Source organism: Lontra canadensis, unplaced genomic scaffold, assembly GCF_010015895.1.
Source record: "Lontra canadensis isolate GAN:19392208 unplaced genomic scaffold, GSC_riverotter_1.0 scaffold1, whole genome shotgun sequence".
In the NCBI taxonomy this organism is placed as follows: Eukaryota; Metazoa; Chordata; class Mammalia; order Carnivora; family Mustelidae; genus Lontra; species Lontra canadensis.
The window spans coordinates 67177251-67202523 of record NW_022630995.1 but is presented as its reverse complement, the minus strand read 5'-3'; the positions used below and the strand labels follow the sequence as shown (position 1 = coordinate 67202523).

Sequence of the window (25273 nt, the reverse complement as noted above, 5' to 3'; positions counted from 1 at the left end):
TAATGCCCATTCAGGGAAGCAATGCACTTTAGAAAGATTTCCATTGAAAAATGAAAAACCTTGCTATTTAGAGAGGGCACATTTCATTAACCAGAGCATGGAAAGACTCATCCCTCCGTGATGTCAGACAGACAGGGGCATTCCTGTAGGGGGAAACATGCAGCAAAAGCAGGCAGTGGGGTTAGGGTTGGGGATCGAGAGGAGCCCCGGGCCGTGGTGAAAGGAGGGCCTGTGCTCCGGGGAAAGGGCACCTGCACCCCTGCACAGCTCCCTCACGCATTCCAATGTGCTTGTCAAGAAGAGGTCCAAGCTGCCCAGGAGCTGAGACCAGCAGACCTCATGAAAGCGAGGATGAACCCGGACAGAGGTGTGGATCAGCAGCGCAGAAAGCCCACCCGTGGCACACAGCATGTTCGTGTGCTCCCATGGGGCCCTGGTGAGTCAGCAGGATGCTGCAGCCCAGCCCAGAGTTGAGCTGGGGCTGGAGGTGAGCGCCAGGGAGAGGCTGTGCCATGTGACCCTCATGGTGGACAGCACTCACATGTGGAGTGAGTGCCCGTGGAGTGAGGTGGGGATAGCCGAGAGCTGAGGGTGTGGAGCGGGCTCTCAGCACAACACCTCTGCACGAGAGATAAGACAGTCTTGAATAAGATAGATAAGGTTGGAGGGCTCCCTGCACAAAGAGAAAATCTGCAGAAGAAAAGCAACTCCTCACAGACAGAAAAATGGCACGACTTATGGCTGACTCCTCACCAGAAATGAAGGAGTGTGAGGCAGTTGGAAGCCTCCACAGGGCTAGAAATGGTGGGGCAGGAACTCTATGTCCAGCAAAGTAACCCTTCAAGATGCAGACAAAATGAAGACATTCAGAGGTGGACAAAGACTGACAATCCACTGCCAGCTGACCTGCCCTACAACAAAATGGTGATTCAGGCTGAAATGGAAGTAAGAGCCAACAGTAACTTGAATCCATGGGAAGGAAGGAGGAACCCTGGAAATGGTAAAAATGCAATACAAGTAAAGGATGTGTTATGTGACTTTGTTTTCCCTTACGATCTTTAAGAAATGTGATGTTGTTTAAAAGAATTAATTAGGAGAATACTGTGTCATTGGGTTTGTAATGTTATGAATGCTGTATGTGTTATATATAGCATATGTAGTTATACATAAATAGGTTATCATGAAGCAGGGGAAGAATTGTAAGGGAGCAGTGAATTTCACCAGAGTTGAGTCAGTATTCACTTAAAGTAGATTATGATAGGGTGTACAGTGTAATTCCCAGGCAATCACGGAGAAAAGAACAGAACAGGTTGCTAAAATATCAATAGGAATTAAACAAGTGTTAGTGGGCTCAGCTGTCATAACACAACACTACAAGCTGGGGCTTAACCAGTAGACATTTATTGTTCATAGTCATGGAGGCTGGCTGGGAGTTTAGGAAGGGCCTCTTCCTAGCCCGTTGATGGCCATCTTCACTCTGTGTGCTCATGTGACCTCTTGGTCCATATGCATGGAGAGTGAGTGAGTTCTCTGGTGTCCCCTCTTTTTGATGCTGTATGGTTTTGTTGACACAAATACAATGTGCCTTTTTTACCCTTGTGTCTCTTATAAAGACACTAACCATATCAGATCAGGGTCCCACCCTATGACCTCATTTACCTCCTAAAGGCTCTGTCTCCAAATAGTCATGTGGGGGGTTAGAGCGTCAACATATTAATTTTAAGGGGAGATAATTCAATTTGTAGCAAAATGGTACACTAAAAATATTTAATGCAAAAAAAGGCAGTTAAGGAGATACAAATAACAATTCCCAAGTCACACATAAAACAAGTAGCAAAATGGCAGACATATATCCAAATATGCTGATAACTGTATTAACCATCAATGGACCAAACACTCCAGTGAAAACGCAGGCAGTATAAGAATGGATCAGGCAACAAGAAAAGCAACATCTGATACAGTCTGCAGGCGATAGGCCTTGGATTCAGACATAAATGGGTTGAAAATAAAAAAGAATGGGAAAAACTATGCCTTGCAGACTGTGACCAACTTAAAAATTAAAGGAACAGAATTACACCATCAAAAGCAATTACTGAGGAATAAGTTTATCAACAAAGGTAAGATGTATACACCGAGAGCCACAGATGATCCCCTGGATAAATTAGAGATTTAGGAAGTGGAGAAACATCCATGCTGATGGACTCAAACGCTGAAAGTTGTTAAGATACCAGTTCTCTCCGAAACTGATGTGCAGATGCAACACAGTTCTCATTAAAATCCCAGCAGGCTTTTTTTGGGTAGAATTTGACAAAGGATCTTAAGATTTATGTAAAATCACAAAGGTTAGAACAATCAAAATCATTTTGATAAATTAAGAACAAAGTCAGAGGGCTAACACTGATTTCAAAATTTATGGTGAAGCAAAAATAAGGTGGTATTTTTCAAAATTTCATTTAAGTAGTCTCTACACCCAATGTGTGGCTGAAACTCACAACCCCAAGATCAAGAGTTGCACGCTCCACCAACTGAGGCAACCAGTACCCCTAAGATGGTATTTTGATCAGTAAAAAAGAATACAAAGCCGAGAAGAAAACTCTGGCAGCTATGACCAATTGATTCAGTTTGGGACCGTTTATCATATGTAGAATTACAACTGACTTTTGTATATGTATCTTGCATCCTGTAACTTTGCCAACCTTGTTTGATTCATACTAGTATTCTTAAAGATCCCTTATGATTTTCTGCGCACAAGGGCATACCGTCTATGATAAGGACACTACACTCATTCTCACCCAGTCTATGTGCCTTTCACATCCTTCTCTGGCCTCCCTGCACTGCCTGGAGCCCCCAGTGGTTGTGGGCTGGAGCAGGGCTCTGGACTATGGGTGCCCCACCGTGCACCAGGGGTGTGCTCCCTCTCAACAGTACCCTGTCGGCTGTGGGTTTTCTATAGATGCCCTTTACCTGGTGAGCAAGTTGCCTTCTTGAGAGCTTCTACCATGAATGATTACAGAATTTTCTCAAATTATCTTTTGAAAATATCTAATTAAGTCTTTTTTTTCTACTAATATAGCTAATTGATCTTCAGATGTCAAATAACCTTGAATTACTGGGATAAACCCCACTTGGTGATGGTGTACAATCCTTTTCCCCGTCACTAGATTTGATCGCCTCACATACTTTTAAAGAATTTTGCATCCATATTCATAAGAAATACTGCTCAGTTATTTTTCTTGTGTTGTCTTTGGCTTTAAGATATTGCTGACTTTGTAAAATGAACTGGAAAGTGTTCAGTCCTCTATTTTCTGAACTTATGTAGGTTTATTATAAGTTAATTAAATATTTCATAAAATTCACCCATGAAGCTATTGGGAAATGGGTTTTTCTTTGTGGAAAGATATTAAAATTATTAATTCAACTTCTTCACATGATAGAGGTCTATCCAGATTTACTATTTCTTCTTGAGGTAGTTTTGATAATGTCTTTATAGGAATTTATCCATTTCATGTAAGTCATCTACTTTGTTGGCATAGAGTTGTTCATAATACTTTCTTATAATTCTTCTAATATCTGTAGGGTATGTAGCGATGTCCCCCCTTTCATTCCTGATACTGGCAATTTGTGCTTTCTTGGCACTCTAGGTAAAAGTTTACCAATTTTGCTAATTTTTTTCATAAGACAAACTAGGTTGCACTGAGTTTTCTATTTTATAGATTTCTAGTATATTTTGTTGCAGCTTCTTAAGGTTGGGAGCTCACTGGTTTCAGATCTCCTTTCTAACATAAGCATTTAAAAGTAAACATTTCCCTCTAAGCATTGCTATACCTGCATCTCAAAATTTTTGGTTTGTTGTATTTTCTTTCATTCAATTCAAGATATTTTGATGTTACTGATGATTTTTTCCTTGACCCAATAGTACTTACAGTTGTGTTAATTTCCAAATATTTGTTTTATTCTGATTTTTTCTGTTGCTGACTTTCAATTTAATTCCACTGTCACCTGCAAATACCCTTTGTGTGATTATAATCCCTTTGAATATGTCAGGACTTGTTTTATATCCTGGTACGTGGTATACTCTAGACATTATTCCAATTGCACTGGAAAGCAATGTGTGTGGTGCTATTACTGGATGGGGTCCACATCTGTCAGGTAAGTTAGTGGGGTTAACAGTGTTGTTCAAGTTACTGGAGTGGGTTATTGAAATATCTGAATCATAATTGTTCAATTAACCATTTCCCTTTTTATTTTTGTAAGTTTTGTCATCAAAAATTTGAGGCCCTCCATTTTTGGTGTCTACAGTGATAATGATTATGTTTTCCTGGTGTACCGTCCTTTTTATCATCATGAAATGCCCCTCTTTGTCTCTAATAATATTTATCTTAAGACTGATTCTGGAGAACTGGGTGGCTCAATCCATTGTCTGCCTTCAGCTCAGGTCATGATGCCAGGGTCCTGGGATAGAGCTCCCTGCTCAGTGGGAAGCCTGCTTCTCCCTCTGATTATGCTTTCTCCCTCTCTCTCTCTCAAATAAATAATCTTTAAAAAACAAAACAAAACCAAAACCCTGATTCTGTCTGATGTGAAAATCGCCTATCTCTACTGGTTATTGTTTGCTTGATAGATCTTTATAACTTTCCTATTTGTATCCTTGAATCTAAAGTGAGTCTCCTGTAGGGGTATCTCTTGCACCAGTCTGACCATTTCTGCTCTTCTATTGGCAGGTGTTGAGAACATTCACATTTGATGTGATCACGGGGTGGGGGGAGGGTTAGATCTGTGTGGGCTACTTACTGTCTTCTTCTTCCTTTTACATCTTTCCTTGTGTAGGTGTTCTATCAACCTGTGAAAAGTATATTAAGATCTCTAAGATGGAATCGTCTATCTCTTCTTTCCATTTTGTCAGCTCTTGCTTCATAGATCTGTTTTTGCATGTGTTTACAACATAACTGTGTCTTGCTGATAGGGTGACCCTATGTCACCGAGATGTTCTCCTCCTCTTCTCCAGAAACCACCTTCGTCCAAAACTGTTTTGTCTAACACTCATACTGTGGCTCCAGCTTGTCTGGTTCCCTTCTGCATGGTGTGGTTTCCTCCCTGTACTTTGAGCCTATTTGCGCTGCTGGATTGAAGTGTGTCTCTTGCAAACAGCATGTGGCTGCATCTTCTTCCTCCAGTCTGACAACCTCCGCCTCCTGATTGGGGATTAGTCCTAGTCACATTGAAGGTAAGCACTGATAGGATCTGATTTACACCTATTTTGTTATTTGTCTATAGTCCTCATGTGCCTTTTTTTCTTCTAGTCTGCCTTTATTGGCTTCTTTTTTGGTAAACAAATGCTTTTTAATGTAATATTTTAATTCCTCTTGATTTAAAAAAACTATTTTTGGACTCATGTTCATGTTTACTTTATTTTTTTTTAAAGATTTTATTTATTTATTTGACAGAAATCACAAGTAGGCAGAGAGGCAGACAGAGAGAGAGGGGGAAGCAGGCTCCCTGCCAAGCAGAGCGCCCGATGCAGGGCTCGATCCCAGGACCCTGGGATCATGACCCGAGCCGAAGGCAGAGGCCTTAACCCACTGAGCCACCCAGGCGCCCCATCATGTTTACTTTAAACAAGTCAGCATTCCAACTTAATTCTGTTGAGCTGTGTCACCTCTGCTCCAACATGGCCCCGCTCCCCCCTTCCTCCATGCATACTGCCCTATGTGTTATGTCTGTTTATTACGACCTGATGAGTGTTACTCTTGTTGCTTCCACAATCTTAGGTTTTGTCAAGTAAGTGAGACCATGAGACCCTGTTCCCTCCAGTGTGTTAGGTACCATCCGTGTGTCTGCAACTTAATGCCTTCTGTTTGGATTTCTTGTAGGGCAGGTCTGCTAGCAACAATTATGTTTTTGTTACTCTGTGTTAAGTTTATTTTGTCTTAACCTTTGAAGGAGAATTCTCTTAGATATAGAATTCTTGGCTGAGCCAGGCTTGGGGGGAGGGGAACGGTCTTTTAGAATTCAAGGCCTATCATCCTTAAAATTGTTGAAGACAGGAAAGAGGGAAAGTGAGCAAGACATAAGCGGCTGTATGACAAAATGCAGGGTGTCCTCCCAGGGAACTTGGAGCCCAGAGCAAAGAAGGCTGCTCAGTGCCTATGGGCATAGCCATGCCGATGCTGAGCTGCCCGCAGGCTGTGCTGGGCACCCTCATCCCTGGAGGGGACGTCCAGGGACCCTGGAGGGTCCCTGCCATGTCAGCCTCATGCTCTCAGTGGCTCAGACACACTGGCCATAAAGGGTAGGGAGCAAATCGGGCATAATGTTGGGGGATCCAGGTAAAAGGAACATGGGCGTTTTTTATATTGTTCTTACCATTTTTCTGGGTGTTATTTCTGAGGTATTTTCAAAATAAATTATGAAAAAATCAAGCCGGGACCCTCATCTTACAATGTGTCTCAAAATATACTCCAAAGATCTTGGAAAAAGGTAAATATTGAGAACTAGAAGAAAATGGTATGGATATGGAAAAAAATCTGTCCAAACACAGAAATCTGTGAAGCAGAAAAAACCATAACCACAGATTTGATACATAAAAATGTTAAGCATCAGGGCGCCCGGGTGGCTCAGTGGGTTAAGCCTCTGCCTTCGGCTTGGGTCATGATCTCAGGGTCCTGGGATCAGGCCCCCCATCGGGCTTTCTGCTTAGCAGGGAGCCTGCTTTCCCCTCCCTCTCTGCCTTCCTCTCTGCCTACTTGTGATCTCTGTCAAATAAATAAATAAAATCTTTAAAAAAATGTTAAGCATCTAAAATTTAAAAAAATTAGACAATTAAATAGCAAACTGGATAAAAAAATCATTATCCTTCATCCTGAGGATTTCATATATGTGAAGGACAAATGAAAAACAGGCAATTCAGACAAGAGATGACTAAAATGAAGACACTCAAGGTCACAGTCACAGGAATGAGGACACGTCCCTTCCAGAGTGGCAGAAGGGACAGTGGGATGCACAGGGTAGGATGCTCATAGGGCCATCATCCTGTCACTTCTCCATTCTGATCAACACATCTGAAAAGCATCAAGGGGGTCTCCATGTTCCCTTGTGGAAACGTGTCCAGGGAGAGAATGCAGTGAGGACTAGCGTTACGGCACACAGCTCCGACACACTGTGGATAGTGAGGGCAAGAGCCCCCTGGGGGAGGTTGGGGGGCAATGCAGGCTGAGGAAGCAGCCAGGCCAGGCAGCCGCCTGTAAGAGGAGCCCCACATCACACACCCCGGAAATGGCATCCCAGGACGCTGAGCAGGACTACAGAGGAAGTGTCGTGAGTTCTCACCAGCGTGTGGCAGGGAGGTCCACCCATGGAAATAAACCGGCTATACTGGGGGCCTCCATCCCCGGGGGATGGTGGTGGGCTGCATCCATGAGCTCAGTTCTCTCCCAGCCGGCACAATGGGCCTGAGGTGGGCAGCATGGGAGCAGCAGGCAAGGAATGGGGACAAGAGGCTGCGAGTGGGCTGAACAGCCATATTGAGGGGCCGCCCGGCCAGCGGGAACGGTGGCCCCCGTGGAAATGGCAGAGCCACACCCAGGAGGTGCCACCCCAGCGTCCCCCAGAACAGGTGCTGTCGGCCCCCCACTCCCACTCAGCTGTGATGAATCTGCACACACCGTGTCTCTCAGTCCTACAATGAGGCCACTGCTAGAATATCCCCTTCAGCACAAAGCAAAGGAGATGGAGAGCAGAGAACTGGGGTCAAGGGCGAGCAAGCTCAGTGCCAAGTTGCAAATGTCCGCCCCACGGGCCTGAGCTCACTGGGTGAGGAGGTGGGAGCAACAGCAGAGGGGCTAAGCCAGAGGCCCACCCAGACCCCCGCAGAGAGGGGTCCAAGCCTGTTGGTGGCATAGGCACTCATCTCCCAAACCCATCAGCCACTCCAACAACCCCTGAGGCAAACCTGGTGAGGAAACCATTTTGTTCCAGGCCCAGAGGAGGTGCACCGTCACCAAAGCGTGGTCGGTCTGTGGCGGGCTTGGAAGGGTCTCTGGACTTGGCCACCATGCCCACGTCCTGTAGTGGGCCCAGCAGCCACACCATTTTGGGGAATAGGTCACTCCCACACTGACATTGTTGAAGGACATCATTGACATGGGTGGGTTCTGACGGGTTTGATCGAATGTTCCTTTCCAGGGACCGTAGCTTGGTCTGCGTGCTGACCTGAGGTGTGCATGCTGGGATCCCCACTTACCCATGCGTCCGTGCTGAGGTGGGCTGATCAGCGAGATTCTTGCTGGGCCAACTGCCACTTCAGGCTAAGTGTGTAAAAAGAAAACAAGTCAGTTTCCAGTGCTGCCATTTCTGAGGGAGATTCTCTGTATTTCCTAAGGACACACTGTTTAGTCTCCATCCACCGGGCAAGCTCCTGGGCTGGCTCCTGGGCAGGACATGGGCCCTATACCACTGCGTCCCGTGGCCCCAGGGAGCCCACCGCTGCCAGCACATGGAGAGTCCACTAAGTGCTTTGACGGATTTTGAAAGAGAAAAATCAAGTCCTTGACTGACATCGTAAGTTTTAAGATTTTATTTATTTTGAGAGAGAGAGAGAACACACACAAGCCAGGCTGAGGACAGGAGAGAATCTCAAGCAGGCTCCCCGCTGGGGGCAGAGCCCGACATGGACTTGATCCCATGACCCTGAGATCATGACCTAAGCCAATACCAAGTCGGACACTTAACCAACTGAGCCCCCCAGGAGCCCCTGATATCATAAATTTTAAAATCCTGATTAAATCTTCACTTTGTGCATATAATTTTGTCACCTTGAAATCTAGATGCCAAAGGGGTGAAGTGTTACCTGTCACAGGGAACCCTGCTCTGGCCACGCACCTGTCATGTTCCCCCTGGGGACGGTCCCCCTCCCCGATTCCCTGAGGGAAGAGCTCCTTGGTGCAGATGAAAGCGATGGGGGAGCCCTCTTCCAACCAGAGATGCTGCAAGGACGGGGACCAAAAGCAGCCCAGTCCCCACTGTTCTGTCCCTAAACTTGGCCATCACCCCTCAGGGCCCTGATGGTGGCCCATCTTCCCAGCCCCCACCGCTGGCACATCTACCCCAGTGGTCCTTTACTCCACCATCTGGCAGCCACTCCTGGCTGCTGTGCTCTAGGGCACCCCCTCTGACCCCACTGCCTGGCTCATACCCACCAGCCAGACTCAACCCTGGAGGGACCGGCTGCGTCGGGTGGAGGCATTGCAAACAGTACTGCCCTGCCTGGAGAGCCAGCTCTCCATGGCCATGGACAGTGTGCTCACATCCACAACAGAGCTCCCCAGTTTGAAGCGTCTTTCCTAGCCATCCGTGGGAACGGTGGGCTGGATGCCTATGGATCCCCCCATAAGCTTGTCTGGTCCCACTCTTTCTGGGTCCTTCCCATCAGCCAGTCCTAGAAACTGCTTTATTATGCTGCTGCTATCAGAGTGAGTCCAGAGTGCCTGGCCTGTCCACCCTCCCCAGGGCTCCCCATTCCATGGCCGCCTGCTAGGTCACTGAGTCAAGGCTCCCAGATGCCCCACTCTTGTGTGCCCCAGCAGCCGGTTGCACCTGCTCCCCTCACAGCCTCCCACAGGGATGTGCCCCTGAGCCCCATTTCCGTCCAGCTCTAAACAATGGACAGAAAAATTATCATCATGGAGCAAGACTGAAAACTACTGAGTTGGATTCGAGCAGGTAATTTGTCTTTTCTCACCCTAGCTTCTGCTAAAAAAAGGACTTTCATTTGTTTTAAGGACAAGGTGGTAACAGGTGAAGCCAAAATGATACAAAGACTCAGAGTGCCCAGCGTAGTGGCTGCAGCACAGACAGCCTGGCTGTGTGGGCACAGGGAGTCAGAGGTACCAGGACAGGGCCAATGAGGATCTGTTTCCTGGGGCACGATGGGGCGTTACTGCCTGGGCTCAGGATGTTGGCCGCTGTGTTCAGGCACATGCAGAACTCCAACAGCCTCTCAGAGCCCAGGCCAGAGGCCATTCTGAGCAGAGCAGGCACAGACTCGCCCTGGACCCGAGCAAGGAAGCCACGGCTCCCAAGGGAGGTGTCCCACACTAGGCTGCATGTGGGTGGCTCAAGAGCAGAGGCCTCTACGGGGCCGGCCAGGAGCTCACCAGAAAACAGAGAAGACAGGGTGTGGCCAATGCCTGTGAGGAGGAGAGCACCCCCGGGGGGGCAGGCAGTTGCAGGGGGGCTCCCTGCCACCCCGCAGACCAGGCCTGGCTCAAGGGAGGGTGCAAATACAGCTTCATGCTTCCCCTCTATTTACAACTGCCTCAGCGAAGGCTTTTCCTGCGAGAAGATAAACACTCTAGAAAAATGTGCAACTCCCCAGTGTCGGGGGTTTATAGCTGTCCAAAGCTCCCTACCCAGGTATCTGCTGCTGCTGGTCCTGGAGTCACATGACAGCAGCCCTATCCTGGCCGGGGTGCCCTGCGGGGGCTGCTGGTGACATGTCCGTCAGCCCGCTCGCTTCTGCATTCTCGAAGGCTGATGCGCAAGCAGGCTTTCACATTCTGCTGGCTTCCCTTATGAATTCGTGAGCCATAGACAGCTTCACTCCATGCTGGTGAGTCCCCAGCAGGAAGTTACAAGTAGGGAAGGCCCCGTCCCTGGGGAGGCTCCAGCCTGCTCATTGTCTCTGTGCAGGGCAGCGGGGGCAAGGAGGATGAGGCCCCTCCAGGACTGGTAGGAGCCAGGCCCTGGTGGCTGAGCCCCTGCTACTTGCGCAGGGTCTGTGGTGGGCGTGATATCTCCTCGGCTGGCTGCGGTGCCCTCACTCTGCTTCCCCCGTGGCCATGGCCACTCACCTTGTCAAAAGCACCAGATGACAGTGCTGGCCCACCAGAGAGAGCGTGGTTCTCTCAACGCTGGAGGAAAGGGTGTGGCCCCTGCCCCCGCCCGGTCTCCCAGGAGATAGTGCTCACCCTGTCCCCTACCGGGTGCACAGAGCAGCTCTGGCCAAGGCGCCCTCGTGTGCACCCAGTGTGTACCCGCTCCCAGGGTGGCCAGACTGGCCTGGCGGGGTCCACACAGTAGACAAGTCGGCTCTGTGTTCTGGCCCGGCAAAGGCCGGGCAAACCGCAGCCCAAGGCCTGTCCCTGAATGCACTAGCAGCGGCTCATTTCCAGCCTGGAAGCCTGTGTCCTGGAGACCTCTGTGCAGAGCCTCTCTGTCCCCCACCCACCATGATGGCAGCAGGTGCTCCCACCGGTCTGGCATCTCACTCTGCAATTTCAAGACGGTTTCCTGTGTTCTGGTCCCTCGGCTCTAGCAGCCAGCAACCTGCGAGTCCACAGAGGCTTTCAGTCTCAATCTCCAAAACAAGGCCACATGTTGGGGAGGCTCAGGGTCCAGACTCTGGGGAGCAGAGACCAGCAGGTGGGGGGGTTGCTAGGACCCAGAGGGCGGGAAGCAGTGCATCCACAGTCTCCATCCAGGGTATGATGTGGGTTGCAGTGACGGCCCGTGGGGCGGTGGAGGGGGGAGCACAGTCTGGCGTGAGCTAAGCACTGGGTGTCTCCTCCGTCCCAGCTCTGAATGGCTTTGTCTTCCCACCTGCTCATCCTGGAATCTGGATTCTTCCCTAATATAGTTACAAGGTGGCCCCCTTGGAAATGAGTGCTACTTCTCACTGAGCAGCCCCAACATCCACGCACGCCTCACAGGGCGACTGGGAGGCCATGAACAAGAAGCACTAGACGCTGTGCCCCTGACCCATGACGCCCCAACACCAAGGAGCCCGTGCACACCAGACCAGGCCACTCTCCTGACCCGCTCACTCCCTCTCTGGGCAGCAGGAGCCTCCCTCTGGGGACCAGCTTCCCCTTTCTGAGCTGTGTCTGGCCAGGTGGGGGGGTCAGTCTGGCCCACCTCGAGCTGGGCCAGGCTTGGGCCCCAAGCTTCCTCTGCTCTGATCTCTCTCCTGCGCTCCTCAAAACCCTCCACGTTTGTACTTGGCTGGATGGGGCTGAGCCTGATGCAGCCTCACTTCCATCTTGCCTGCCCATCTGCTCCCTGTCCCTCGGCCAGTCCCAGCCCTGCTCCCTGAAGGGCCATCCAGGAACTATGCTACCAACCACACCCCAGTGGGCTCTCCCCTCAGCACAGCCCATGACAAGAGACCCCGCCATGATCCACCTGTTAGGCAAACGCTTATGTTCTGGGTGCCAAGGAAAACCATGAAAGGACGCTGCGTGGGGGACAAGCAGCCCAGGGACATGGGTACTTACTTTTCTTACCGGGGAAGGAGTATGGTCAACCTGCATGGACTCCACTCTGTTAAGTGAACAGTGAGATACATTTAGTGGGCCTGAGGCTCGTCAGCGACATGACCGCGCTGGCTAGGACACAAACTCAGGGCCAGGGTCACGGCCAAACCCTCTTGTGCGTCAGGCTCTTTGCTGGGTGCCACAGTCTGTCAGCCACACGCACATGGGACCACTTCTCCTCCGGGCCCTGTGCCTGCTCTGGAGCCCCTGCTCCACTGCCGTCCTACGCCCCCTTCAGTGCGCCATCCATGTCCGCGCCCCTCTAACTCAGGCCAAACCTCCTGCAACGCAAGCCGGGACGTCTCGTCTAGTTTTCTGAATTCCTCCCGCCTGACCAACACAATTCACACAGACGTGCTTGGTGTTAGCCCCCAACACCTCAGCCCCATGTCTGACAGGCAATATCATCTGAGCAGCCCCGTAGGAGAAAAACGGCAGAAGAAAGGATGAAGGAAGGGTGGGGGAGTGAACCTGGCGCCCAGAGTGCTTTCAGGTGCAGCGCCCAAACTCAAGCCTGACCGTCTCAGGGAAGAGCCACAGGGAGGGGTGTGGCTCCCTCTGCTGGGATGGGTCAGAGTCCCCAGGGGTGCCACCAGCACGGCTGTAGTCTCCTGTCCTGTTTCTGTCTGTGCTGGATTCATTTCCAAGCGCCTCCCCTTGCCTGGCCATCCTGGTCCCAGATCAGCGTCCCAGGGATGACACCCACCAGCCCAGCATGGGTGCAGGACTGCCCCCAACCAATCACTACGGCTGTGGGGATGGAGATGTGAGGGGCCAGCCTGGGCTGCACACCCGATTCTGGGCTGTGCCTGTGAGGTTCCACAGGGCACAGAGGAGCTGGAGGGGGGCAAGCTCCTGAGTCCTGAGCTGAGTATCCCCTGAGCTGTCCAGCATCAGGGCACTTGCAGGGATGGGGGGTGGAGAACTGAGGGCATGCCAGAGGAAGGGCTGTGTGACTGGTCACGTCTGTGACTCTCAGGGACCCTCAGCTGTTCCCACTGGGCACACACCTGTCAGAGGCTGACGTGTCAGGGGGCAAGAGCAGGTGTCCGTCTGGCTTTGCTGAAGGAGCTGTTGGGGGGAAGGAGGGTCTGAGCGTCAGGCCGCGTTCCCCCAACCCCGCTGCATGCCTCTTCACATCCCTCCCTGCTCAGGCCCCATGATATTTACTTGAAACTGGAGTTTTTACTGCGCTGAAAGCTGTTTGCTGTGACAATCTCATCCTAAAGAGATGGAGAGAAGGTGTGAATTAAACCCTAAACATTTACTCCCACATAAATCATCTCAGTTTGAAGCAGAAGAGGACAAACTCGGCCAAATGCTCCCTGTCCGCCTGGCCCCCTGTCCCTTGCCAGCCGCACTTTCTACCCAGAGAAGGCCCTGAGTACACGCCTGTGGCTGGCTCAGACCTACCAGTACCCAGTGCTGGGAGCGAGCAGGCACTGGACAAGGACCTGCCAAGTGACTCAGTGACCAGGGGCTGGGGGCAGGTGGACGTCAGCATCCGCGCTGTGGGGACCTCGCACCTGCGAGGGCACTGGCTCCTGCTTACAGACTTCATAACACACGTCCGTTCAGGGCCAGCCTCCCCAGGACAGTGTTGTCACCGAGAGCCAACCCAGCAACTCCCCCACAGTGATCGCCGCCCTGCATGACTTCTGTTCCTCGTGCGCAGGCGGTGGTCTGGGGGAGGGCGTCCTCCCTCCAGGATGCAGGCCAAGCCAAGGACACGCACAGTGAGCCAGAAGAACGAGCCCACCCCACCCCAGCCAGGCCGCAAGGGCCCTACCTGAAGCAGGAGCCCAAGGAGAACAGACAGGATCTGGACATGCAGGGGTCAGGGGTGTGGGAGACACACAGCCTGTCATGTGCCCAAACAGAAGATGGGGATGAAGATAAGACGACCCCACAGTGGGGAAAATGACCAGGAACCTTCTAGGAATGCAAAACTGAGCAACTAAAATGAACGTGAGGCAGAAAAGGTGTGCAGCGCAGAGCTGAGCAGAGAAGCTGGGCTGGGGGCTGCGGAGACAGGAGCACGTGGGGCAGCCCGGGAGAGACTGCGGCAGTGGACGGGTTCCCCAGAAAGAAAAGCTGCTTATACACCAAGAACAATCCGAGTGACCCTGCGTGGTCACACTGCCCTCTCTGCCGCTCCCTGGACTTGGACGGAGCTCGCGGGGTCTCCGAGGCTGTGCTCACACTCTTTCCCAAGCACTGAAGGCGGTGCCAGCCCGGGGTGACCTCCGCAGAGTATACGGAGCCCAGAGCACACCCTCACCCTGGTGCTCAGCCCAGACAGGCCCTCCGCTGACCGTGTGACCACCAGCTGCCCGGTGCAACCTGGCAGCCAGCATGCACCAATAGTACGTGGGTCACCGCTGCACACGCGATCAGCTGGGTGGACAGAAGCTCCCCAGAGCCACTTACTTTAACTGAACGAGTGACCCGCAAATTGGGACTTCTGAAGAATCCCCATGTTAACACACCCAACAGAACCCTAGTCCATCTCACAGAACAGAAGGAGCTGTGGCCCATGCAGGGGCTGTGTGGATGCTGCCCTAGGGGGACTGTGGGCTCCACACCGATGGGGACACGGGCTGCCCGCATTCACCGTCACAGGTGCCATGGTTCCTGGCAGATGGGAAGCCAGCGGGCTGTGGGCAGGGGTCCAACAGGGCCTGGCTGCAGAGCCCCTCTGCCCCAGGACACACCGGGAACCCCCTAGGTGTTTTCTGTATGTTTTCATGGCTCCTTTCCCTTCCCACTGCAGCTCCACTCTGACAGAAGCTGCTAGCAAACGCAAGTGCTCTTTCTTCCCTCCTCAGTTACAAGGTCTTACTTGGTCTCAGACAGCTGAGCGGACAGCCATCAGCCGCCCTGGGTGCGCTGGTGGGGAGGACTCACCCCTGCAGCTGTTCCATCCGCAATGCTGACCTCCGAAGGGACTCCTCCAACTTTGTGATCTAAACACAATCAGACTCCAGTTATCAGGACATGCTGACCCTCTGGGTGTCATAAGCCACGAGCCAGAACGTGGTGGACACGGCACATGGGCCCTGCGTGCAGGCTGTTAGGGCCCCCGGGAACCAGTGCTGAGAAGGGGTCTGGGCAGCCGTGCAGGGTGGCCCAGCCTCGGCAAGTGGCCTGGACCCGGCGCTGCTTTGAGCCCTCCATCTACACTCCAGACCCGCTTTCACCGAGGCTTTGCTCTCCCTCTGTGTGGAGGAGGGTATTTATAGGGCAAACAGGCATCTCAAACGTCCTTTTGTCAACGTCCCCTAGTGCGACCTCCTAGCAGCACTGTGTGGATAGAGCCTGAGGCATTCCGGGGACATTCATATGTGTTGGTGTTCCACAGGGAAACTGCCCCATGACCACAGCCGGGTCCCCCAAGCGGCCACGGGCCAACCACGGACGGGAACCTGTGCAGGGACGTGGGCCAGCAGGACAGGAGCTGGTCCTGGGGCCCCCCACCTGGGTTCACGAGGCAGTAAGTCAGGGGTTACCTTTTCTCTATAGAAGGCCAAGAGTCTCTTTCTGTGCTTCTCTTGAAATTCTGAAATCTGAGCAGAGAATGCATGTCAGCTGCTGGCACTGACACGGGGCCGCAACCACGCACGCTGTCCCGGGAGCCGGCAGGGGCCTTCGGTGCAGGTACAAGCACACTCCATTCCCCCACGGCCCTGCCTGCCCCCTGGCCCCTGCCACCCTGTGCCCAGGGCAGAGGTTGGTGCAGCCATGTGGTGCGTGTAGTGGTGCCTGTGCGCCGTGTGGCACTCAGGGTCTTGCCATGGCAGAGGACACAACCCAGTGGGCATAGCAACGGGATCATGGGATGGCCTCCTGACCAAACAGCACCCACGGGGACTCTCTGGACGAGGCTGGCAGGGGATGGCACAGCATGAAGCGGAGCCCAGGGACCTTGTCCAGACCCCCAGGGCCTGCTGCACCCGGGACCAGTGCTACCCCTGCTCTTCCGCTTAGAGAAGGCTCAACTTCCACATCCGCAGGGGCTCCCAAGAACACTGAGTCAGAAACCGTGATCTATGATTGACTTGGGGCGGAAAGAGCCACCCCACACTAAGGAAAGTTCTTGTTATTTGTTGTATTTTTCTGTTGGAGGTGGGGAGCAAGAGGACCAGCAGGGTGCGGGGGGAGAGGGAGAAGCAGGATCCCTGCTGAGCAGGGAGCCCTATGTGGGTGGTCGATCTCAGGACTCCGGGATCACGACCTGAGGCAGAGCCTACACCAACTGAACCCCCTAGGCACCCCTAAGGGAAGTTTCCAGACAATTATGCCTTCCCTCCGGGAGCACTACGCCATGACTGCTGAAACCTGATGCTGCTGCCCCAGGTAGGGTTCCTGCGGGCCTGGGATGTGAGGTCAGCATCCTCTAGGGTCAACACCTCATCAGTGCACCCCAGGACTGTGCTTAGTGGGTGGACACGAAGGGACAGCTAGCGCTGTCCCCAGGCTTGCAGGGCTAGCACAGACTGAGGGAGAAACCACGGTGGACAGGATGGCCAGCCCACAGCATGTCTTCAGTGCCTCCTCTACCGGGCAGGCCACCTCTACAAGATGGAGCCACGGTCAGGAGTGACCAATACTCTCTTCCTGTTCTCCTCATCTTCCCAGGGATTCCATGCCCTCGGGGCCTGGGGGACATGTTGCGTGGGGCTCTTGCTCCACAAGACAAGGATCGATGGACACAGACTCAGCCTGGAGTGTTAGTCTGTGGCGGGGGTGCCAAAAGGGGCCAGCAATGTCGCCCCCATGAACATCTTCTTCTTCATGAGGCCACGTCCCAGAAATGTCCCCAATGCTCGGCCACAGCTCTCAGGCCCTATGGCTCCCTGGAGGTGGCAAGGTGGTGTGGGGCAGAAAGGAAGGGCTGGCAGGTTCTGGACCAGAGGTGGGGACTGTACACAGTGTGTAGGAGCTCTGGCAGAGCTAGACCACCCCTCCGCCTGTTTGCTTGGTCTCACTCCTCGACTGGTTCTGTGCCCGCGGCAGGAAGAGGGTGTCGCACACCGATCCCTCAACCTCATGTCCTGGTGCAGGGTCCACTCTGAGAAACAGAAAGCAGGAACATCTGGAAGTAACCGCAGGACAGCCTACCTGGAGCGTCTGGGAGCAGGGCTGTGCCCACACTGGTCTGTAGGACCTTGACCTCAGAAGCCCTGGGGTTCCACAGGGCCTGCAGGCAGGCCCGTGGCTATTCGTAAATGAGTATAGGCAGAGAGCAAGCATGCCGGCTTCCATGGCTGGCACAGACAGACAAGGTAGTGAGGCCGCAAGCGAGACCATGGGCTAAGCTGAGCTAGGGAGAGAGGCCTGTGGACCAGATACCAAGCCCCTAGGGGCCTGGGGCAAGTCCAAGGGCAGCATGGATCCCTAGAGCCGTAGGCTGCCCACCTATATCAGGCAGGAGCCAGCCTCTGGGACTCCGGTGTGTCCGGCTCCTCAGGCTGAGCTGCTGTGGCCTTGACCCAGGCGGAGAATATGGACACCAGCAAAACAAAATGTAAAAGGGCCATGACCCTCCTCTGGTAGGAGTGCCCTCCTGGACAGAGGGGGCACCTGTCTCGTGAGATTTTTATGAAGTGCAGAGGCTAAGGAAGCCAAGACCAGGAGCTGAGCATGTCCGTGTCCTCTGTACCGGTCCCTGTGACAGGCGGGGAGGCTGCAGGACTGCTCGAGACGCCTGCTACCCAGCGGGCCCGTCCCCCTGGAGAGGCAGCCACATGTGCACACTCAGCAGCCGATGCAGGCTAGCCCTGCCTCAGGGAGAGGAAGAGTTTCTGCTTCTTTGCAGCTGGATCAGGAAGGGTGACCTCCTGGCCGCTTCTGTGGACCCACCTGCCATGGGTCTGCCGTCGTCGGGGCCCGTGCCACGGCTTGAGGATGGCCTCACTCTTAAAGTTACTGTTGATGCGGCTTTGCCCTGTCAGTGCTAACCCCCACTAGAAATTAATGTCAAGAGGAATTTATGACACATATCTGTTCCTTCAAGAATAGCAAGCCCAGTGTATTAATGCGCATAATGATGCCACATTGTGTTGTGTGGCCTCTGGAAACTCCACTTCACACCCAGACAGGAGGCCACTTGGCCATGGGACGTGTGGCCCAGAGGAGTGAGGGAGATCCTTTGGCAGTTGCCTCTGCAGCCTCCCCCGACCCAGCTCTGCACAGGTGAATGCTCTAGAGATGCCACGTCCTTGGCAAGACTCTTCCAAGCACAGGACTGCCCGTGGTTCTGAGCACCGTGAGCTGGAGGGCCGCCCAAGCTCTGCAACACAGCTGGCTTCTGGGACATCTGTGTGTGGCTACGGGGCTACATGTAGATGGGATGGCTGTGACACCGTGGGACTTCTGGCCGCGTCACAGCTGGAAAGCGGCCATGGGAAATAGGGGGTGGGAAGGTCTCGCTGGCGCAGGTGGGCCCAAGCATGCAAGCTGCCCCGGGGAAGGTCCTGGCTGGAGGTGGCTCCTGGCTGGTGCCCCACTCAGCCTCCTGCCCCAGAAGGTAGGTAGGAGGCAGCCCACAGGGGCTTCATGTTAACAGAACAGGGAGAAGCAGGATGGCTGGGGCTGGAGGGCTCCCTTCTCTCCCAAGCAGCTCCCTGGACAGAATGGTGGCCCGCACATTGTCCAGTGATTGTGGGAGGCCAGGCTTCTGGGGTGGGACATGGGGTGAGCATAGGGTCACAACGCTAGAGGGAGGAGGAGAGGTAGGGGAGACATGGGGGGCGAGGCAGGTGTGGACAGCAGAGCAGGACTGGGAGGAAGACAGGCACCCTGGGAGCCAGGGGAAAGCATGTCTGCGTGGACCATGACCCTTGGAAAGGACCTGCAGCCTTGATCTGGGGCCCTTTCAAGCCCGAACTCTCAGGTCTGCCCCAGATCATGAGGCTCAAAGGACAGCGATGTCCCCGTACACAGCAAAGGCATAGCACAAACAACAGAACACAGCTGACCGACGGCTTTGTCACATTGAAGGCAGAAAACCCCTGGAGGGGCTGCTCTCCAGAGCCTGTAACACCCATATCTTCCAAGGTCATCACAGCCCCGAATCTCTGCTGTGGCCGGGTCAGGCTGAGGACATGGCACCACATACAGAGCTCACCTGGCAGGTCTCTCTTGAGTACTTCTTACACAGGCCGTCTATGCCCATGAACAGCGCCTGGATGTCTGCGTCAGTCTGAAAGGGAAGGAAAGCCAGGGCCTGTGTTACTGCTTCCAACACGACCATAGACAGCCTGAGGACAAAACTGCACCTCTACACCCAGAACTAGCCACAGAAGACACAAACCATCTCCAGGAGGCCTGCAGGGGCGCCCATGTCCCAGCTGCCAGCGGCTGTTTGTCAGTCCAAGAGCCGAAAGGCAGTGCTATGGGGCCCTGGGACCCGCCTGGGGTGCAGAGTAGCCTCAGTCATATCATCTGTGACGTTAGACATACCCCTCCTTGGAAGGGTACCCCCAAAGCCAGGCTTTCACGGAGGAGGCACATGGAACTCAGAAGGAAAAAAGCAGAGGAATACAGCTTTCAACCAATCACAAGTAGTTGCAAGTTATTTAAAAACATAAGGGCTGAAGAAACGGTGTCTGCCTGCTGCTGGCCCCCAGTGCGGACCTGCCTTCTGCCTGGACCACAATGGCATAAAGCCCGTCCTGCTGCAGGAGTCTGGGAGGAATGGCTATCAACCACACGGAACAGTATGGACACATGTCAGACCGAAAAGGTGCGGAAGAGTCTTGCTCGACCTCCCTGTCTGGTCTTTGGTCTAGACTGTAAGCAAGTCATGAGTGTCAGGATAGCAGATGGCAGTTTGGGGGCCATCTGTGCTCCCAAACTCCACTAAAACAACAGTGGAACTAAATCAGGTCAGTGTTAGAAACTGGGGATTGTACCCTGAAGGGCCAGGGCCTTCTGGCGGGGAATGCGGAGGGGCCAGGACCAGGTCTGGCTTTGGGAGATGAGGGTCTGGTGTGGCGTCGGGACAGCCGGGGACCCCATACAATACTGCCTGGGGGCCAGCCATGGGGGGCATGGCCCACAGACAGGACCCAGGTCCTCTAGGTTCATGGGAGCCCTGCCCTGCACTGGCTAGACCTGACAGCCCTGTACGTGGCCAGACCCTCTGAGCGAGGCCAGCAGGAAAGGTGCCTTCCCAAAGGGCCATGCAGAGTGCCCCCAAAACAGCATGGCCAAGCCTGGTGCTCAGGAAGTGGGGACCACGCCTGTCTAGAAAGACACACTGCACATACACAGACAACCCCAGACTAGACAAACAGCTCCATGGACCAGAAATGCGAACACCTGGGAATGCTATCACTGATCTGTTAGCGCCCACTGCCTTCTGTGAGAGGAGTCAATCACTCTGCACATGGCAGAGTCCCTGAATGGCACAGGAGGCTGTGGGGACAGAGGAACCAGTGGTTCTCCAGTCTCACAAAGGCCCCCACTGCCCAGGGTGAGGGATCTCTGTGAAGCCAAGCAGGACAACTCTGCAGACACCCGTCATCACACAGAGGATAGCTATGCTGTGAAAGGAGACAGACAAAGAAGGAATAGGATCAAAGCACCAAAAAAACATGAATGTCCATTAAAGAATTCTAAGATCAGTGAAAATATGCCTCAAAATGGAGGCAAAAAAGGAGGTCCTTTTCAGACAAAAACAAACCAGAGAATCTGTCACCAACAGAAGGCACTGCCTTCAGGTAGGAAATGGTTCCTTGGTGGGAGCAGGGGGTTCAGGAGCCAGTAAGGAGCACGAGAGAAGGGGAATGTGGGGTAACCCCAGACCAGAATGGTGACCGCACACTAGCCGCCCTGCTGGGCTCCATGCAGACACAATGAAAACATGCACCAACACTGTAGAAGATACAAAACAGTGGGCCAGGGGCAGAAGTGTCTGACACCCTTGCGTCAGCAGGAAGATATACTGCACCTTAGACTTCAGAACGTCAAGGCCACGCCGCGGTCTCTGGAGTCACAGAAATGAACCCTGTCTCGGTCCGAGTGGCGGATATGTTCAGGTCACAAACAATTCCTGGAGCCACTTGTATCTGTGGGCTTTTCTGTATTAGACTTCAATAAAAGTCAATGAAAAATAACTAAAAATCCCCGAATATTTCTATGTCAATATACTTTCAGAAAACACACAGATCATGGAAATAACCAAGCAGAAATTTCAAATTATTTCGAAGTGAAAGACAATAAAAATATAAAATAGCCAACACATACAATGCAGGCAAGGGGAAAGAGAGGGGCACCCTAACTGTGTAGCATAAATGCCAGAAGGGAAGTGGACAGAAGCACCCATCTTATAGAACAGACTAAACCCAAAGGGGAAAAAAAGGAAATTAATAAGAATGCAGCTAAGAACAAATGTAAAGTGCAGATAAACACTAGTTCTCTGAGAACACTGACAAAAAGTCAATAAAACCAGGGAAGACTTTTGAAGAGTAAAGAGAGGACACAACAACTATTATCACAACGACAAAGGAGCATCACCACAGATCTCACAGACACTGAAAATACAGGTGACCGCAGACATACTGACGATGAGAAACTTGAAAATTCACATGAAGCGCACACACCCCTAGAGAAAGCCACTCACTTAAGCTGACCCAAGAATTAGGAACTCTGAAGAATCCCATATCTAATTAAAAAAATTAAAACTCTAGTTAAAAATCTTCCCACAAAACGCCTTCTAGGATCAGACAGTGTCAGGTATGAATTCTGGCATACATGCTCTGAATGACTCCAGACTTAAAAAATTTTTTTTTGCCAGAGAAAAGAAAAATGAAAGAATTTCTAACTCCTTTTATTAAGTCAGCAAAACCCTGATTCACCAAAACATGAAAAGTGCTTGAAAGAAAGGAGGCTTACAGGGCACTTCTCACACAAATGGAGGTGCACAGCCCCCAGTTCCCTCTGCATATACTGCTTCACAACCAAGTTACAGGTTTAAAATCCTACTGTGGGTGCAGGGGCACCTGGTGGCTCGGTTGAACGTCCAAGTTCTGGTTTTGTTCGGGTCACTAGCTTGAGCTCCACATCAGGCCCCAAGCTCTGCATGGAGTCTGCTTGAGACTTTCTCTCTCTTCCTCTGTCCCTCCCTCTACTCAGATGTGCACACACGCTCTCTCTGTCTCTATAAAGTGATAAATAAAATCTTTAAAAATGTGGGTTTAAAATTCTAAAGATAAATGCAATTTACATCACAAAATAAAATAGAAAAATCAAATGATAACCTTGACATTTATAGAAAAACCCTTGGTAGAATCCAACACTGCTCATGATAAAAAAGCTCAGCAATAAACCCAGATGCACATGACGACTCGAACTGCTGGAAGCTCAATCCTGAAATGAGGAAGAGACAAAGGACACCTGCTTTCACTACTATGTCTCCTCATAGCCTGTGCGATGAGGAAAAGACGGCAGAGAGAAAGAAAGGGAGGAATGACATGGAGATTAAACGTTTAGAGATGCCACGGTTGTGCATAGAGAGAGTCCAGAAAAAGCTTGAGGTCAGCCAACAGCAGTAACTACATTTAGCATGGTCACCAGATAAAAGCTATTAAACAAGATCAACTGCAATAAAGAGACAACATTTTAAGAAATGAGTACAGCAGCAACCCAACTCATCGTACCTGAGGGCAAAGCTAACAGTGAGGCACTCAGCCTCTGCGCAGAAAACCATCACTGAGATGAGAGCATATCGAAGAAAATGGACGTGTGTCAGCCTTGTGGACTAGGGAGTCCACATTGTAGAGACGTCAATTTTATTGACATTACTGATGATGGGCAAACCCAACAGACCTTGTGTGCATGGAAACTGACAAAAGAAATTGATTCCCAAAGTTACATGACATGCAAAGACTAACTTAGGCTAATTGTACTACACACAGCTCCCAACCTCAGTGGCTTAAGGGGGACAATTCCCACCTGCACATTAGCAGAAGGCTGGGCTTGATAAATGGCCTTCCACTTGGGGCCCAGCACCTCTGCCTTGTTGGGTCACCAGCATCCACTTGGCTGAGCTGGGGGGCTTTCTGGGACATTTTCTTGTGGGCCAGGCCTGGAGTGGCATTGCTCATAGGAAGGAGGTGGGAAGACAGAGTCTAGCTGGGGGCTCAGAAAGAAGGGCAGGAGGGCCAAGGACAGCTCCCAGCCAGGCCAGTCTGCTGTTCTAATTTCTCTTTTCCCTTACACAGAGAAGTCACCATCCCCCAAAAGCCCCATCTCTCAGTTCATAACAAACCCAGGTCCTCGCTGGCAAGTGGTCCTGTCCTCTAGGTTCTTATCTGGGCTGCAGCCTAGGGAGTAGGCCCATCCCCACCGTAAGCAACCTTGGGCCTGGGGCCTAGGGCAGGACAACAGAATCTACCCCTCAAAGGTCGGTGGAAGACAAGGAACATAGCAGTCATGGAGATCCTGTGGGTGGGTGTCCTGGGCCTCCTGCCATCTTCATCTTCATCAGACAGGCCTCTGCTGCTTAGGGGAACCTCTAGTCTAGCCAGCTCCAGTCCCCAGTTCTGCCCACTGGGGGTTCTTCCTCGTCCTCTGGTTCCCCAGGGTTGTAAGTGAAGCGGGCATGAGGATGAATGCCTTGAGCACTCGTGGCTTCCAGGTCCCAGACACCACTGGCTTCTCCAGGGCCCAGGCCTGCCTGCAGCACCGCCCCTCCTGCCCGGACATCACTGGCTTCTCTGGGGCCCAGGCCTCCCTGCGGCAGCCATCCCTCTCCATCTCTGCTGGAGAACCAGTGAACTGCAGTCTAATGGCAACCCCCTTCTTGTCCACACATCCTTCTGCTCTGCACTCTGCTTTCCCCAGAGGCTCCAGCCCACACACCTGCCTGCCTCCCAGATCCCCACAGGCCCAGCTTCTGTCTGCACTGTTCCTCGCCACGTGCCAGCTGACAGAGAAGGTGGTGTACTATTCTGTGTGTGTGACAGTGATGGTCCTTTTCCATGACAAACTAGCAAATACGCATGGTGCCCCGTGGGTGGAGCAGAAGAAGCAGGCCCCAGGAAATCAGCTTCGCCTGTTACAGCGTGTTTGGTTGTAACAACAAAAAACCCAGTCAGAGCAGGAGCCATCAGGGCACGGCATTTAGCAAGGATGTGTTGTTTGGTAGAACTTATTTCCCATATGCGCACACACACTGTGCCATGATATCAGGTGTCCTTCCTGCTACAGGTCAAGGAAGTCATGGTCACACAGAGCCATATGCAGGGACCTAAAGGCAGTGGAGAAGGGAGAAGGTGGAAGCAGCCCGGCCCCAGGAGCAGTGGCAGGTTAGTCACCAGCCAGGGGACCAGGTGTCCACCACAAGCCGGGCCACAGAGCCACAGGCATGAGGAGACAAGGGTTTTACTCCTGGGAAGTTGGGGCACATGACCCATGCTTGCAGATCCCTCTGGCTCCAGGAAGCAGGAGGGAAAGCAGGAAGAATGGCTCTTAGGTGTCATGGCAGAAGGTGCTCACGTGACTCGTGGAAAACAGAGGAGAGGCGTCCTGGAGAGACTGCTGGAAGTGCCCATAGAAAGCAGATGTGCGGAGTAGTGTCAGGACCGTAAATGACTTCCCTCTCTCACACACACAGAGAACAAAAAAGATATACTTTTTCAAGTATGTGTAGAACATTAACAATTACCATGTAGTAAGCCACAATGAAAATCCTGACAATGAAGAAAACTAACTATATGGCCATGTTCTCTGGTCATAAAGACATAAAATTAAAAACTTTCCCCAAAAATGATAGAGGAGATAAAATCTAACCTCTTAGAAATTAAGGAACATTCTCCTGAATAATTTTTTTAAAGATTTTTATTAATTTGAGAGGGAGAGAGAGAGCACAAGCAGGGGGAGTGGCAGACTGAGAAGCAGGCTCCCCACTGAGCAGGGAGCTAGACACGGGGCTCGATCCCAGGACCCCAGGATCATCA

The 25273-nt window shown here is 52.2% G+C and overlaps 1 protein-coding gene across 1 annotated transcript in view; it reads right to left on the bottom strand.

Moving 5' to 3' along the window:
- The window catches only part of RNF212 (ring finger protein 212), a 33175-nt gene that overhangs the window by 2947 nt on the left and 4955 nt on the right, over positions 1 to 25273 (bottom strand). The window contains exons 3-9 of the mRNA XM_032856701.1: positions 19438 to 19512; positions 15818 to 15874; positions 15216 to 15274; positions 13479 to 13531; positions 13319 to 13379; positions 12270 to 12315; positions 8240 to 8303 (exon numbers count right to left, since the gene is read on the bottom strand). Of these exons, the coding sequence (XP_032712592.1) occupies positions 8240 to 8303; positions 12270 to 12315; positions 13319 to 13379; positions 13479 to 13531; positions 15216 to 15274; positions 15818 to 15874; positions 19438 to 19512 (415 nt within the window). The remainder of the gene's footprint in view (positions 1 to 8239; positions 8304 to 12269; positions 12316 to 13318; positions 13380 to 13478; positions 13532 to 15215; positions 15275 to 15817; positions 15875 to 19437; positions 19513 to 25273) is intronic.